The sequence below is a fragment of the Lichenostomus cassidix genome, chromosome 2, assembly GCF_008360975.1.
Source record: "Lichenostomus cassidix isolate B80296 chromosome 2, HeHo_3.0, whole genome shotgun sequence".
Lineage (NCBI taxonomy): Eukaryota > Metazoa > Chordata > Aves > Passeriformes > Meliphagidae > Lichenostomus > Lichenostomus cassidix.
The window spans coordinates 1372614-1388851 of NC_139482.1; the positions used below are offsets into that span (position 1 = coordinate 1372614).

General features: G+C 46.2%; 2 protein-coding genes across 9 annotated transcripts in view; one reads left to right on the forward strand and one right to left on the reverse strand.

The window, feature by feature from the left end:
• Window positions 1–7182, forward strand: part of ALS2CL (ALS2 C-terminal like) — a 45091-nt gene extending 37909 nt beyond the window's left edge. For all 6 annotated transcript variants that reach the window (XM_085050072.1, XM_085050073.1, XM_085050071.1 and 3 more), the window contains exons 20-26: window positions 291–353; window positions 1312–1485; window positions 2287–2329; window positions 2587–2648; window positions 4339–4488; window positions 5778–5874; window positions 6072–7182. In XM_085050072.1, the coding sequence (XP_084906198.1) occupies window positions 291–353; window positions 1312–1485; window positions 2287–2329; window positions 2587–2648; window positions 4339–4488; window positions 5778–5874; window positions 6072–6143 (661 nt within the window). In that variant the 3' untranslated portion in view covers window positions 6144–7182. The remainder of the gene's footprint in view (window positions 1–290; window positions 354–1311; window positions 1486–2286; window positions 2330–2586; window positions 2649–4338; window positions 4489–5777; window positions 5875–6071) is intronic.
• Window positions 7031–16222, reverse strand: JMJD4 (jumonji domain containing 4). Of its 3 annotated transcripts, none has more exons than XM_085050080.1 (7): window positions 16147–16222; window positions 14760–15324; window positions 13426–13591; window positions 12479–12604; window positions 11022–11289; window positions 9929–10075; window positions 7031–8910 (listed from the first exon to the last, which is right to left on the reverse strand). In XM_085050080.1, the coding sequence occupies exons 2-7, from the start codon at window positions 15022–15024 to the stop codon at window positions 8599–8601; spliced, it is 1284 nt and encodes a 427-aa protein (XP_084906206.1). In that variant the 5' UTR covers window positions 15025–15324; window positions 16147–16222; the 3' UTR covers window positions 7031–8598. The 3 variants fall into 3 exon arrangements, with proteins under 3 accessions (XP_084906206.1, XP_084906207.1, XP_084906208.1); XM_085050081.1 differs by lacking the exon at window positions 16147–16222 and adding an exon at window positions 15932–16037; XM_085050082.1 differs by lacking the exon at window positions 16147–16222 and adding an exon at window positions 15459–15750.
• Between the last annotated feature and the right edge of the window lie 16 nt (window positions 16223–16238).

A 16238-nucleotide genomic window follows, 5' to 3' on the forward strand; every position in this document is an offset into this window, starting at 1 on the left:
GGGAAAATCCTTTAATGCTCATGAATTAAGGAATTGTGACCACTCCACCCTTCATATCCCTGGAGATTTTGGAACTCTCAGCCATTCCTGGTTCTTCTGCTGCTCCAGGAGAATCCCCTCAAATACCAGAACAACACCGCGAGAATTCCAGAGAAATTCCAGAAAAAACTTCCTTAATATCCCACTTGATGCTGGCACAGCTGAGCTCCTCCTTTGGGAACAACAAATTATCCTTAAAAAAAAAATAAAAGCAGGGAAGGAGCTAACCCTTGTTTGTGCTGCTCTTCCAGGGGTTTGCTCCGCCTGGCTTTGGAACAGAAAGGCCAAACGCCCTCAGCGGATGGAGATCCCAGGTTTGTGTCACCTCTGGAGGTTTCATTTCCAGCTGTTGGGATGGACGAGGTGTCTCCTGACATCCATGGAGTGCTGAGCTGCTGTTTGTGTCTCTGGGCTGGGCTTAGTGCCCAGGCTTGGCTCCAAGTGCTGAATTTTCCATAATTCCGCTTGGAGCACAGAAACAACTCCTCCTCGTCATGTTCCGGAGCAGGACAGGCAGCAGAGGAGGTGGAAAACATGGTGTTCCTGGAATAAATTGTAGGAATAATCATGGAAGACCCAGGGTTAGGGTTTTGGAGAGTGAGGAGCAGCTGGTCTGGATTTTCTGCCGATTTTTCCGCAGCCATTCCCACAAAGCCAGGAGAGGGTGGAATGGTGGGAAGCTGGAAAAGGGATTTATTTATTTTAAGTGGATTTACTTGGTCTTGGCGCTCAAGTGCTCCATTGGGATAGATTGGAAAAAGAGCTGGGGATTGGTTTCTGGTGCTCCAGGTTTTTCCCAGTGATTGTGGAGATCCCATGGAGATCTCAGAGATCCCATGGAGATCTCATGGAGCACAAGATCCTCTTGGATCTGCAGTTTTTGGGCACCACTTCCCACAAAGCCAGGAGAGTGTGGAATGATGGGAAGCTGGAAAAGAGCTTTTGAAGTGGATTTATTTGGTTTTGGTCCTCAAGTGCTCCATTGGGATAGCTTGGAAAAACAGCTGGGAATTGCTCTCTGGTGCTCCAGGTTTTTCCTGGTGGTCCACGGAGATCCCATGGAGATCTCATGGAGCACAAGATCCTCTTGGATCTGCAGCTTGTGGGCACCACAGCCCTGGAATTCCAGAGCACTGTGACCTGGAATTGGGAGCAGGGAGAGGAAAACAAGGAGAACACCTTGGAAGTGCCTCTTCCATCGGGCACTGGGTGGGTTTGGGAATACCCAGGTGGATTCCACACTCAAATCCCACATTTTTCCTGCTTTCCCAGTTCCCAGAAGGGCTCCAGCCTGGTCCTGCCGCTGATCCTGCCCTGCTTCTACCCCGAGCTCTTCATGCTCTACATGCTCTACCACGAGCGGGAGGATGATCTCTACTGCCAGGGAATTGTGGATCTCAGCCTCTTCCCCGACATCAAGCTGCTGGAATTCCTGGATGTGCAGAAGTAAGTGGGATTTTTTTCCCATCCCAGGGTGCTGTGATGCCAGGGAAAATCCTGGAAAGGATGTGTTGACCTTTTGCTGGATCCATCACTGGATGGGGTTTTTCCCGGTTTTCCGTTTCCGTGTTTATTTCCTGGGAAATTTAAATCAAAATCCTTGACTGACTTCCTGGATCTGCTTGGTCTTCAAAAAAAAAAGGTGAAATGTTTAAAGCTGAGGAGATTAAATCCATGAATTTTTATTTTATATGGAAATGTTTAGGTTGGAAAAGACCTTTAAGATTATGTAGTTGTTCCCAGCTGCCAGAGGAATTCCCAGCCTGGAATGCTGGTCTGGAAGGACAATTTTTTAGTGGAAAGCTGCTGTTATCTCCACTAATTCTCATTTTTGTGTGGGAAAACTGCCATTTTTAGCTCCCCAGATCCTTTGCTCCAACTCAGGACCAATCACCCAGAATTTCCAAATGCCTTGGAAAGTACAATAATTCATTCCAGGGTATTTCCAGTTAAAATGTGGGCATGGAAACTGGAAAGAGGGAAAAAGCTGATGGAGGCTGATGTTCCCTTCATCCATCCCTGCTGCTGGATCCACCTTTGGAAGTGATGGGAGATCCAAGCTTGGGAGTTTTCCTCAGGGATTTAAGGAGGGCAGCAGATCCAGGGTATCAGTTTGATGCAATATAAAATTAATGAGAGGAATTGGATCCAAAAGCATCAAAATTCCTCATGGATTATCTAGGATCATCCCTGAGTGGGTGGAATTTTGGGTGAAATCAAACCTACATCTCCATCCTCTCCTTCCAGACACCTGTGGCCTCTCAAAGATCTCACCCTGACCACCAACCAGGTAAGGAAGATCCAGCTGGGAATGGGAGGGACATGGAATTGGGCTTGGATGAGGATGGAACTTCACCTCATTAACCACAGGGCCCAGAGCTCCATGGCTTGGGTTGATCCATCTGATCCATGGATTTCCACCCGTGGATTTCCACCCGTGGATTTCCACCCATGGATTTCCACCCAGGGATTTCCACGGAGTTTTTGTAGTTTGGCTCCCTAAATCTCTGCTCCTGGTATTCCAAAGGTATCCATTCTCCCTTCCAGAGGCGCTCCCTGATCAAGGATAAATGTTTCCTGTCTGCCACCGAGTGTCTGCAGAAGCTCATGTGAGTCCCTGTCTGTCTCTTCCCACTGGGATTTGGTTTTCTGGGAAGTGCAGGAAATTTGGACTTGTATGAAAAACATTCCTGGGCCAAGCTTCATGATTTAGGGAAAAGTTGTTTGAGATGTTTTTGAGGGAAAAAATATCCATGGAATTTTTTCCTCAAAAACTCAATGAAAACACATGAAGGATGTTTAAATCCAGCTATTCCCTGGTCAGTATTTTCCATTTTGCACAGATATTCCTTAGGAGGGAATTCTTGGCTATGAGGGTGGGGAAGAGCTGGGATGGAATTCCCAGAGAAGCTGTGGCTGCTCCTGGATCCCTGGCAGTGTCCAAGGCCAGGCTGGAGCACCCTGGATCATGGAAGGTGTCGCTGCCCATGGAAATGGATGATCCTTAAGATCCCTTCCAACCCTAAACCAATCCAGGATGGAGTTTCCACAGAAAATCTTGGATGAAATGGAATTCACTGGTGCCACCTGCAGAGCACAATGGGAATTCCTGGTCATTCCTGGATTCAGGGAGCTCCAGGAGGTTTATCCATCCCGCAGGGAATCCCAAGAGGCTGAGGAGGCAAAGCTGAGCTCAAGATAAAGCTCAGCCTAAAGTCCAGCCTAGGGAATGGTGCTGCGGGAACCAGCAGGAATTTCAGGGGGAGCAGGGAAGTGGATCCATGAGATGGGAATTCCTAGGGAAGTGGATCCATGAGATGGGAATTCCTAGGGAAGTGGATCCATGAGATGGGAATTCCTAGGGAAGTGGATCCATGAGATGGGAATTCCTAGGGAAGTGGATCCATCAGTGGGAATTCCTAGGGAAGTGGATCCATCAGTGGGAATTTTCAGGGAAGTGGATCCATGGGATGGGAGCTCCCAGCTGCCTAAATCCTGAGAGCCTCCCTGTGGAATCCAATGCAATGATTTTCCTGGGAAAGGCAGCACAGGCCACAGGTACCTTTGATATGGCCTGGAATGTGACATTCCACCTTGGAGGTATGGTCAGGAATGTCCCATTCCACCTGGGAGATGTGGGCAGGAATGTCACATTCCATGTTGGAGATATGGTCAGGAATGTCCCATTCCATGTTGGAGATATGGTCAGGAATCTCCCATTCCACCTTGGAGATGTGGGCAGGAGTGTCACATTCCATGTTGGAAGATACAGTCAGGAATGTCACATTCCACCTGGGAGATATCAGGAATGTCACATCCCACCTTGCAGATATGGGCAGGAATGTCACATCCCACCTTGGAAATATGGTCAGGAATGTCCCATTCCATGGTGGAGATATCAGGAATGTCACATCCCACCTTGGAAATATGGGCAGGAATGTCACATTCCATGTGGAGAGATTCAGTCAGGAATGTCACATTCCACCTTGGAGATATCAGGAATGTCCCATTCCATATTGGAGATATGAGCATGAATGTCCCAATCCACCTTGCAGATATCAGGAATATCACATTCCATGTTGGAGATATCAGGAATGTGCCATACCACCTTGGAGATATGGGCAGGAATGTCACATTCCATGTTGGACATATGGTCAGGAATGTCACATTCCACCTTGAAGTTGTCCCCCGGCACAATCTCGAATCTCCCTAAATCCTTTCACCCCTAATTTTTTTTTTAAAAGACCCCTACTTTTCCCTGGATAAACATCTTCATCCCAACTCCTTCCATGCCAACAGCACCACGGTGGATCCCAGGGAGAAGCTGGAGATCCTGCAGAACACCTACGAGGAGATCGAGGCCACCGTGTCGCGGGTGCTGGACAAGGACTACAAGCTGCCCATGGATGACCTCCTGCCCCTCCTGATGTACGTCGTGTCCCGAGCCAAGTACGTGGAATTTTTCCCTCTTCCCGTCGGGATGGGATACCTCTGGAAAAGGGCAGCCATGGTTTTGGGCTGAATCGTTGAAATGAAAAGCTGGGATTTGGTTTTTCCTGACAAAAAAAACCTCAAAAATGGCTTTTTTTCCCCCAGAGATGCGGTTGGGTTTTTGTGTGTTGGATGGGATATGAATTCCATAGAATTCCATAGAATTCCATAGAATTCCATAGAATTCCTGAGTGTCCATGTCTTATCCCAGAGGATATTTCAGGGTTTTCATAGAAAATTGAAACAATTTTATCACAAAACCTCCAAGGATGATTGTTGATGCCTCCAAGGCATCTTCTCTATCCTACAGCAATCCTCCATCCTCAGCAGGGCACTGGGATTCAGTTTGGAGATGAGGAAGTCCAAATCCCATCCAGGAATTGGAGTTTTCCCGTGGGTGGAACACATTCCTACCAAAGAGGAGGAATGTTCTGCTTTAAGCAGGAATCTCCTCCCATCCAGCAGGATGAAACCATTTCCTTGGGTTTTTTTTCCCCTGGAAAATGTAAATCAAAATCCTTGCCTGACTTCCTGGATCTGCTTGGTCTCCAAAAAAATATGGAAATGTTTAAACTTGGGGTTGTGAAATCCTTGAATTTTTTTTTTAATATGGAATTGTTAAGGTTGGAAAAGACCTTTAAGATCATGAAGTCCAACCTAATCCATGTCCCAAAGTGTCACATCCACGTGGTTTTGGGACAACTGCAGGGATGGGAATTCCACCTCTTCCCTAGGCAATATTCCAATATTTGATATTCCAAACAATGTCCAACATTCCAAAATTTCCATAAGGAAATTTTTTGTGATACCCAAAATAAACCTCCCCTGGTGCAACTCGAGGCCTTTTCCTGTCACCCTGTCAAAATATCCTGCTGGATGACGGGAGGGTTTTTTTGGGAATGACGCAGGAAGGGAATGAGAATGGAAAAACAGAGCTGGAATTTTCTTAGGATGGAACATCCAAAGTGGTGGCTGCTCCATGCTTGGAATTGTTCTCAGCTGGATGGGGCTTGGAGCAACCTGGGATAGGGGAAGGGGTTGGAATTGGATCATTGTTAAGGACCTTATCATCCCAAAATACTCTGGAATTCTGTCAGATCCCATCATGGCAAACACCTCCAGAAAATCAGGATGCACAAGGAATCAGCAATGGAATTCCAGACTTTTCCCTCCTTCTCTCCAAAATCCCAACCACACCCTGCAAGTCCCCAGAGATTTTTTTCCAGCTGGGATTTGTTTTTCCCTAGGATCCAACACCTGGGAGCTGAAATCCACCTGATCCGGGATTTGATGGATCCAACCAACCAGGGAGGAATGTTTGACTTCCTGCTAACAGCCCTGGAGGTAAGGGAATGTTTGCCAAAATTCCAGCTGGAATTGCATTTTAGGGAAGTTATTCCCCTGCTAGGCTGGAAAATATCTTTAACAGATTTAATGCTGTTGGGAGAATTATTTTTGGGAGCAGCTTTGGCTGCAGGAGCTTTGATTTTGTCCCGGAATTCCCAAATTTCTCCTGACTTGCTGCTCTGTTCCTTTCCCAGTCGTGCTATGAGCACATCCAGAGGATGAGGCTCCACCAGAGGGAAAGCTGCCATGCATCCCACAGCTCCTGAGCCACCAGGAATCTCCTTTCCTCAACTCTCTGGACCCAAAACTGCTGGGAAAAGCAGGAATTGTGTTCCTGCTGCCTTTCAAAGGGAAGAATTCCTTATTCCTGAGCTTTTCCTACAGCACACAAAAGGATGGAAGCTTCGACATCCAACCTCTGGGAATCTCTTTTTGAGTGGAAAAGGTTTCTCTTTGTACTTTTATCCCCTTTTCCTGCAAATAATTCCCTGGAAATCTCCTTTTCCTGCTCTGGATGATTTTTTGCACTGGAAAACTGGCAGTAAAAGAAGAATTTACTGGATTTTGGATGGGATTTCTCAATCCCCAACGCTCCTCAACATTCCTGAAGGGAGAGGTGGTTTTTTTCCCACCACTCCTCATCCTACTTTTCCCAACTCAGGACTTCTCCATTGCATTTGGAAGCTGCTATTCCTTAATTTCCCCGATTTTTATGATGCTTCAAATATTTCTATTTTATCAGCTGCTCCCGTGAGACCTCAGGGATGGCACTCCTGCACCTTGGATAATCCCCTGCTGCTCTGGAAAAAAGAAAAAAAGACTGATTTGTCCTGGATTTTTGGGAAATTCTGGAAAAAAGACAACAGAAAATACGAAAATATAAAATCCAAACCCAGCTGGTTCTGTGCCCTGAGGTGCTGTGTGAGCAGAACCAGGATTGATGCTGCCTCTGGAAAAAGGGATCTTTGGAATATTCTGAAATGGATATTTGGGATTTGCTGCTCCCAGCAGCCAAAAATAGTCCTGGCTGAGCTGCGTTTTTAGAGCAAAAGCTCTTTTTGACACACTTTTTAACCTGCTTTTTTGGGATTCTTCCCTTGGATTTTTTTCCCCCTTGTCCAGGTTGATTCCAGGAAAACAAAACTCCCCAGGCTTTTTCCTCCAGTTTTTCCCAAACGTTCTGCTTTAATAAATAAATAACACATTGATTACAATAATTAATATATTAACGAGAGGATCCTAAGGGATGGTTGACAGGGATTTTATATTTAAATAAAGAACTGAAATGTTGGACTTGTGATGAGATTCCAGGCTCCACATGCTCCTCATTCCAATCTTTGGGAATTTTCTATGTTTAGGGAAATGTGGCTCCTTGAGTGCCTTTGGGATTGCTGGGAATGAAGAATTGGAAGTACAAAGCTTTCAACAAATGGGATTTTTGTGCTTCTGTTCCCTGCTGGATCAACCAGGAACACAACGGGAATCCAACACCAAATCCATGCTTTTCTTCCCCAAAAAAAAAATTCACTGTCAGCTTCCAATCCTTGTCTCTCACCTCGAGGAAATCTCCCTCGATTCAGCCAAGGAAGGAAATTCCAGCTGCCTGGCTTGGAGAATGGGAAGAGCCCTAAGGAACAGCTGGGAATTGAGCTCCAGAGGTGCCTAAACCTGGAATTTTCCCACCCTGGATGAGTGAATTAAAAAAAACCTCTGGATTTTCCATCCATTCTTCCATGCTCTGGGGAAGGATTTTGGCTTTCAGGTAGCTTTGCTACTCAAAAAATGCAGATTTTCTACTAGAAAAGGACATGCAAAGTGCAGGAAGGGTAGAAACTCCAAGGAAATTCTCTGGAAAACGAGGTGGATTTTCAGTTTTACTTCCTAAAACACAAAAGTTTTTCTCTGCTTGGATAGGAGGAAGTTCTTGAGGAGGAATTCAAGTGAGGCCTAAAGTGCCAACTCCAGGTTAACAGTGTGCAGCCATTTGTGCTTCCAGGCTTTTTTTTCTCCAAGGAAAAGCAGGAGAGAGGGGGATGGATGTTCCACTGGGAATATCTGGTGGCATTCCAGTCGGGAATTGTGCTGTGGAACCATGCAGGAGGTGCTGATTGCTGTGGGCACAGCATGGCTTTTGAGGCTCCTTTTGGGATTCCCTGCTGGATCAAACCTCTCCTGGCGGGAATGCTGGGCCTTGGAATTGCACGTGGAAATGTGGGAAAACACTCCAATCCCTGCTTTTTACAGAATGAATCTTTACCCATCAGATTCCACTCTGATTTTCTGATGGTGAATTGCATCCTGAGCCTCTCACATCCCACTTTGGAAGACATGGAGTCAGCATTCCCAAATCCAGCCCCCAGCTCAGGTTTCCACGGAAGCTCCAGCAGCTGGAATTCCCTAAAAAAAAAGGGCTGGGAAAGCTGAGCTGCACCTGGAAGCAGGAGAGGTTTAAAAACCACTGAGCTGGGAGCAAAGGGAGTTTGCTTCATTCCAACGCCAGGTTTGATCCACAGGGAATTTTCCCCCCCTTCCCTGAGGGATAAAAGTAAGGAAGATTTGGGATTTTCCTTGATTTGGGATCGGTTTTTCCCAAAACACTCAGCTTTGGGAATGTCCTCATTAAAGCTGTTGCGTTTCCCTCCAAAAGCTGATAAACCAGGAGGAGCCAATCTTCTCCAACCCTTTGGAAAAGAGCTGGAAAAGAGCTGGAAAAGTGGGAATTCAGAGCAGGGCTGTGTCTATGGCTGCCTTCAGGTGGTGCAGCAGAGCCTCAGGAGAGGGGGAGAGCGAGCTCAGATCCAATTTCCTGAAATCCTCGTTAGCACTTAACGAGCTCAGCACCTTCCCCGTCCTCTCCAGGTCGAACACGGCGTGCAGCATGCCCAGGGTGGAGATGGCAGCTTTGGAATTGTTCTGGGCTGAGGATTCCTCATCCAGCCCTTTCTCCAGCACGGAAATCCTGTTCTCCGCGATGACCTTGAGGAAGTTGTAGAATTCCTTGTAGTCGATGCCCGTGCAGGATTTCATGATTAGCTAGAGGGGGGAAAATGGGATTAAAGTGGGGAAAACCACAGGAGAAATCCCCAAAATTGATTTTAATTCATACATATTTATGATCTTAAAAAAAAATTATTTTAAAAAATTTTATTTATTTCAGAAAATCTTATTTTGAAAAAAATTAGTATGAAAAAATTTATTTCAAAAAATTTATTTTAAAAATTTTATTTCAAAAAAATTTATTTTGAAAAATTTATTTCAAAACATTTATTTAAAAAAATTTATTTTGAAAAAGTTTATTTCAAAATTTTTTTATTTTGAAAAATTTATTTCAAAATTTATTTCAAAAATTATTTTGAAAAATTTATTTCAAAAAATTTTATTTTGAAAAAAATTATTTCCAAAAAATTGATTTCAAATCAGAATTAATTTATGTGCAATCATTTTAAAAATAATTTTAATTGGAATTGTCTCTAGCTCTAAAAGCACCAAGCTGGTTTTTCCAAGTCCTCAAAGGCTGTGGGAGTGAAAACTATTTTGAAGGAAATCAACCCAAGGAGAGAGAACAGCTTCCAGAAATAACCTTGGCATTTGTTTCATCCATAGAATTTTGGAAGGAAATGGAATCCTGCCCAGATCCAGGGGCAGCCACAGCTTCTCTGGGAATTCCATCCCAGCCAGGAATTCCTTCCCAATATCCCATCTAAATCCCCATTTTCCCAGTGGGAAGCCATTCCCTGTGTCCTGTCCCTCCATCCCTTGTCCCCAGTCCCTCTCCAGCTCTCCTGGAGCCCCTTCAGGCCCTGGCAGGAGCTCTGAGCTCTCCCTGGATCCTTCCCTTCTCCAGGGGAACATTCCCAGCTCTCCATATAAAAGCTCTCTAGATCCCGAATGGTTTCCCAGCTTTCCAGACAACATTCCAACCTGCCACAAGCAATTCCCAAGCTTTTCCAAGGAATATTTCACAGCACCACCAAGCTGTCCCCAATTCCTGCTTCCTCCCAGCACATGGAAATCCCAGAAATTTCGGGATCCCTTGGGGATCCTGCTGTACCTGGCATTGGAGGTGCCAGTCATCCATGGGATCTTTCCACTGGTTGATCTCCCTCTGCACAGCTGCCAGCTCGTCCTGCAGGAAGCACCACATGACAGCCACGTTGCAGCCGTTGACCCAGTTGTGGTTGATGGAAATGGTGTCTTCCTGAGGGGAAAAATTCGGGATAACGCGAGGATAATTAGTGATGGAGTCGTTAGGAAGAACAAGAAGGAATGTGCTGCTCCAAAAATCCTGGTTTTGACAAGGGAAAGGCTTGCTTGGCAGCGAAATTGGCTGGAAAAGTCCTTCTTTCCCTGTCCCTGAACAACCCAAAATGTCCCTAATTCCACAAATCAAAAAGGTGGGAGAATGGGGCAGGGAAACAGGGAATCAGTTGGTAATTCTGGGATGGAATCCTGGGGAATCATCTGTTAATTGGCCATTGTCAAATTAAAACTTCCTGCTGGAAATCAAGATTAACGATCGTGTCTCATCCAGAATCCCATTCCTGAGGGATTTGGAAGCATTTCCAGGCAAAAGATCAGGAAAATGGGATGCAGGCAGCTCTTTTTCATGGCATCCTCTCCCAAATTCCAGTGAGCCAAGGAGCTTTGGAGTTTTGATGTTTTTAGCATCCCAGAATTCCAGAATGATTTGGGATGGAAGAGATGTAAAGGATCATTCCATTCCCACCATCCCAGGCTGCTCCAAGCCCTGTGCAACCCCCAAGTTTGGAAGGATTTGCATCTCTTTCTCTCCCTTTTTCCCACAGTTTTCCTCCTCACCCCAATTCTGTGCTACACCATGGAATTCCAAAATGGCTTGGGATCAAAGGGATCTTAAGGATCATCCCATTCCCATCTCTACCACAGGCAGGGACACCTCCCACTATCCCAGGATGCTCCAAGCCTCCTCCAACCCAACCTTGGACACTTCCAGAGATGGAGCAGCCACATCTTTTCCGGGAATTCCACTCCAGTGACTCAACTCCTTCCCAAGGAGGATACCTCCACCTTTTCCCTAAACCCTCCCCATCCCAACAAAACCTTCAGGACCAGCCAAGCAGCATTTGATCCAATCCAAAGCCAATCCCTGCCCCACTCCCTCTCACCAGATTATAAACCTGATGATGCCATCCGCTGGGAATGAAGACGATTTCTCCCGCTTCCTGCACGATTTCCACCGGGGGTTGGCTTTGGCTGTAGTGAGGATAAACCTTCCTGTCCCTCAGGCTGGGAGCTGTGACATCGAAGGGAAGGTTGCCATGGCAATCCTTCAGGAATTCCTCCTGCCCTGCAGGATACAGCAGCCACTTCTTCCTGCCGCAGATGTTGGCTGACCAGCTGTAGGAGCGGAAGACGTCGGCGTGGAACGGAGTCCTGGGGGGAAACAGGGATGGGGAGAGGCAATCCCCAAAAATTTGTAAGGGGAATTGAAGCTGTTGAGAATGTGGGATGGTGATCCCGAAATTCCTCATGGGGTTTTGGTGGGTTTGTGGAGTTTGATGTGTTAGAAGGCATTGCATTGACGCTGATCCCAAACTTCTTCCTCGTGGAATTTTGGTTTATGGAGTTTGATCCATTAAAAAGCCACTGCATTGACATTGATCCCAAACCTTTTCTTCCTCATGGAATTTTGGTTGGTTTATGGAGTTTGATCCATTGAAAAGCCATGGTTTCCATACTGATCCCACCCATTCTCTTCTCTTCCTCATAGAATTTTGATTAATTTATGGAGTTTTATCCATTAAAAAGCCATTATATCCATTATATCTATACTGATCCCACCCATCCTCCTCCTCATGGAATTTTGGTTGGCTTATGGAGTTTAATCCATTAAAAATACACTGTATTGACACTGATTCCAAACCTTCTCTCCCTCATGGAATTTTGGTTGGTTTATGGACTTATCCATTAAAAAGCCACAATATCCACACTGATCCCACCCATCCTCCTCCTCCTGGAATTCTGGTTGGTTTATGGAGTTTAATCCATTAAAAATACACTGTATTGACACTGATTCCAAACCTTCTCTCCCTCATGGAATTTTGGTTGGTTCATGGATTTATCCATTAAAAAGCCACAATATCCACACTGATCCCACCCATCCTCCTCCTCCTGGAATTCTGGTTGGTTTCTGGAGTGTTTTATATCCTCTGTGCTTCTCCATCCCTTAGGTTTTAATTTATCCCACAGATTCCTCAAGGGCAGGAGCTTCTGGGATGGTAACTGATAAAAACACCCCAAATTCCACTTTATAACCAACACTGGGCTGGAATTTTCACCTGGAAAACACCTGACTCAGTTATCACTGCCTTTCCCAGGCTCCCACTGATGCTGCAAATTCCAGCTGGCTGATCCCAAAGGAATTTCTCCTCTAAAACATTCTCTAATCCACCTGATAATTTTTGTTTTGTGAGCTCAATTTGGGGCTTTTCCTTTTCCCTCACGGAAAACAAATCAGCTCCAGGTAGAACACCAGACCTGCCTGGCTATCCTGAGGGATAATGGGATAATTTCCTGGGAAATTCAGCTCCCAAATAAATTTGTGGGAGTGAGAGAGCCTTACCAGGAGCCCTTGGGTCCCATGTAGACAAATCTATAATCATCCACAGCCACAGCATCCCAGTACTCATTAAGCCAATCTGAGGAGAAGTACACAGGGGTGGTGTAGACATCCTGCTCTGGGAAAGCTCTGGAAAACAGGAAATGTGGGAAAGTAGCTCAGGGAAATCTGATGTTGCTCCTTCTGCCAAATCTGGATGGAAGGAGGGAGAAGAGTTGTGTTTTAGCTGAGAATTCCAAAGGCTTGGGTGGGAAGGGAGCTTAGGGATCAGAAACCTTCCACTATCCCAGGCTGCTCCAAGCTGGCCTTGGACACTGCCAGGGATCCAGGGGCAGCCACACCTTCCCTGGGAATTCCATCCCAATCCCTTCCCACCCTCCCAGCCAGGAATTCCTTCCCGAGGTGTTTGTCCAGCTGGAGAAGGAAAGCCAGAGCAGGGGCAAGAGAACTGGAATGAGTGGGAATGTTCCCAGAAAAGCAGATGGATACTAAAGGATCCCAAATCCTGAAATAATCCCAATTAAAATGCCCTCAAGTTTGGACTGGAGGAGATGTTCCAGTCACAGTTTCCATTGGGATAACACAATGGAATAACATGGAGTGGTTTGGGTCAGAAGGGAGTTTAAGGATCATCCCATTCCATGGGCAAGGACAATTCCCACTATCCCAGGCTGCTCCAGCCTGGCCTTGGACACTGCCAGGGATCCAGGGACAGCCACAGCTTCTCTGGGAAATCCATCCCAGCCAGGAATTCCATCCCAACATCCCATCCATCCCCACCCTCTGGCAGTGGGAAGCCATTCCCTGTATCCTGTCCCTCCATCCCTTCTCCCAAACCCCTCTCCACGTTTCCTGCAGCTCCTCCAGGCCACCCTTGGACCACCTCAGAGCTCCTGTTTCCCAGGCTGAGCATTCCCAACCCCTCCAGGGGCTCATCCCCGAGCTCAGACCTGCTCAGGTGCCAGTCCTTGAGGTAGAGGCAGCCGCGGGAGGAGCGGTAGCCATTCCGGATGTATTCCTTCCAGTACTTGACGTACTCCTTGAAGGGCAGCTGCTCCTTGGGGTTGGAGTTGTACTCCTTGACGTCACAGTTGGCCACAGGCACCACGGCGTCACCTGCAATTCAGCATTCCACACAGATTCCCCACGGGAAAGGAGGAGGGGAGCTCAGAAAATTCCCTCCCTGCTGCTGCCTGGGAATTCCGGGCTTTTAAATATTCCAAATAAATCCCATAAAGCAGCAGTGCTGATCCCAGAGTTGGCATTCCAGGGAAACATGATCCCAATCCGGTGATTTTTATTTGATGTGACCTGAATTTTCCTGCTAGTTCTTTCATGTGACCTGAATTTTCCTGGTTCTTTTTTTCTTTCCTGTGACCTGAATTTTCCAGGTTTTTATTTGACATGACCTGAATTTGCCTCTTAAATTCCATTAGGATTGGGGTGTGGATTACTACTTAATAAATAAATGTATCACATTTAGATAAATGCATTAAATAACTATTGTTTAACTATTAATTGATTGATTATTAACTAATAATTATCAGTTATTATTTGTAAACATTATTTGGATTAAATGCAAATATTCTAATAATAATATCCTAATATATATAATGCATGATATAATAAATAATAATATAACAATGTAATAATCAGAATTTGTGTAAGAGTAATTTCTATGCTAATTTATTATTTTGATAACAATTTATATCTTCATTGTAACCTAAAATTAAATATAAATTATTCTGACTCAAAATCATAATCTTAGCAGAACTAATTCTTTTATTATTTAACTGTTCAATATGTGAAGATTTTACAGCCTGTAAGGAGATTTTGCTGGAACCACAAAATATTTTCTTCTTATAATAATAAACACATAATAAATAAATAAATAATTTTTCCTGTTATAATAACAAGTTCCTGTGGGGATTTTCAGGCTAATGCTCCCATGGAGGGAAATAAACTAGAATAATTAAATTATATCGTATATTTTGATTTACTGATGGGAATAAATTTGCTCCGCGAGAATAAAATTGAGATTGAAATCAACAAAACAAACCACGAATAAGTGGAGAAAATCCATGTATTAATTTAGGGAAAACCCTTGGAATTCGGCTTTTTTCTTAGCGCTTCCATCCCTAAAAGTAAATCAATTAAAATTAAATTTAAAAATGATTAATTAATAATAATAAGAAATAAAATAATAATAAAAATTAATTAGTTAATTAAATTTTTTTAGAAGTATTTAAACCAGGCTTAGGAAAAACCCAACCCCAGGACTCACCGAACTTCTGCAGCAGATGCTCGAAGTTGGGTTTGCCATCCCACGTCACCCAGCTCCTCCTGCTGCCCCAATCCTCCGTGAACTTGGCCGAGAAAATGCAGGGATGGTTGGGAATGAGATAATCCCGGAAAAAATCCGAGTAGGTGAAGGAATCGACCTTCTCGATGAAATCCACGTGTCCCCCCGGGAGGCTGAGAGCGGCAGCAGAGGAATTCCCCGAGTCCCGGAAAAAGGCGGTGGAACAGGCAAAGGTTGCTCTGTCCATGCAGGCTGGGAAAGATTCCTGGCTGAGCCAAGGAAGCTGGGAGCAGGGGGATAGCCCGTTATCCCACGGCGGAAAACTGCTAAAAAAACTGCTAAAAAACGGCTAAAAAATGGGATTTGAGGCGCTAAAGCTGGGGAAAATCAGGGGAAAAGTGAGGAGAGATAAGGAGTGGTGCAGGAGCATCCCAGCGCGGTGGGATGAGGAGGATTTTCCATGGTTTGGAGAGCTGGGATAGCTGGGAAAATCACTTTATGGATGCTGTTCTTGCCGTGTCGCCTTCTTGCCGGGGCTGGTTGCTTCCTGGAAGGGCAGGAAGAGGAAATTTCAGCGGGATATTCCAAGGAAATTAATTTATTAATCGCAGGGGTGGAGGGAAAGGAATGCCCTAGATATTTCTGGGATCACCGCTTTGTTGCAAGTCTGGCACCTCCCACCTTGCGCAGAGCTTTTCCCAGGGAGATGGAGCGACTGCGGGATGAAAATAGGGCAAAGAAAAGGGAAAAAAAATAAATAAAATGAGGGAAGACTGAGCGCAGAGGGAGAGGAAAGGCGAGTGGAGGAAATAGAGCGCGGGGATGGGATTTGGGAGACGCGGAGGGAAAAGGGGATTAGGGATGTGCAGGTGGGAATTCCTCCCTCCCGGAGCTCCATGGGAATAGCCGGATATCGGTGGGATTAAGGGAATTCCTCTCACGGAGCTCCACGGGAACAGCTGGACTCCGCGGTGGGATTAAAGAGCTCCATGGGGGAACTCCCCCCTCCCGGAGCTCCATGGGAACACCCCGGTTAAGGAGCTCCATGGGGGAATTCTCCCTTCCCAGAGCTCCATGGGAACAGCCGGATTAAGGAGCTCCATGGGGGAACTCCCCGCTCCCAGAGCTCCATAGGAACACCCAGATTAAGGCACCTCCACGCCGGGATTCCCCGTCACGGAGCTCCACGGGAACACCCCCGATTAAGGAGCTCCGCGCCGGGATTCCCCATCACGGAGCTCCCAGGTGTGGGGGGGAGCACCCGGACACCACAGGCCGTCGCACACCCCATCCCCGCCCCGCTCTCCCGTTCCACCCGCACCCCCGCCACCCGCAGGAACCGGGAGCAGCCCGAGGCACCCACACTCACCCCAGCCCGCCGCGGGGAGCCCCCCGGCGCCAACGGCGGCGGCGGTGAGAGGCGATGGCGGGCGCCGCCGGAACCTCTGCGTCGGGCGGGCG

What these genes read in the sequence shown, in the direction of transcription:
- JMJD4 (XM_085050080.1), bottom strand. Translation starts at nt 15,024, where the DNA reads ATGGACAGAGCAACCTTTGCCTGTTCCACCGCCTTTTTCCGGGACTCG. An exon ending in GCATCTGCTGCAGAAGTTCG is followed by an intron (nt 13,592 to 14,759) that starts GTGAGTCCTGGG and finishes GCTGAATTGCAG; the next exon opens with GTGACGCCGTGGTGCCTGTG. An exon ending in ACTGGCACCTCCAATGCCAG is followed by an intron (nt 8,911 to 9,928) that starts GTACAGCAGGAT and finishes TCCCCCCTCTAG; the next exon opens with CTAATCATGAAATCCTGCAC.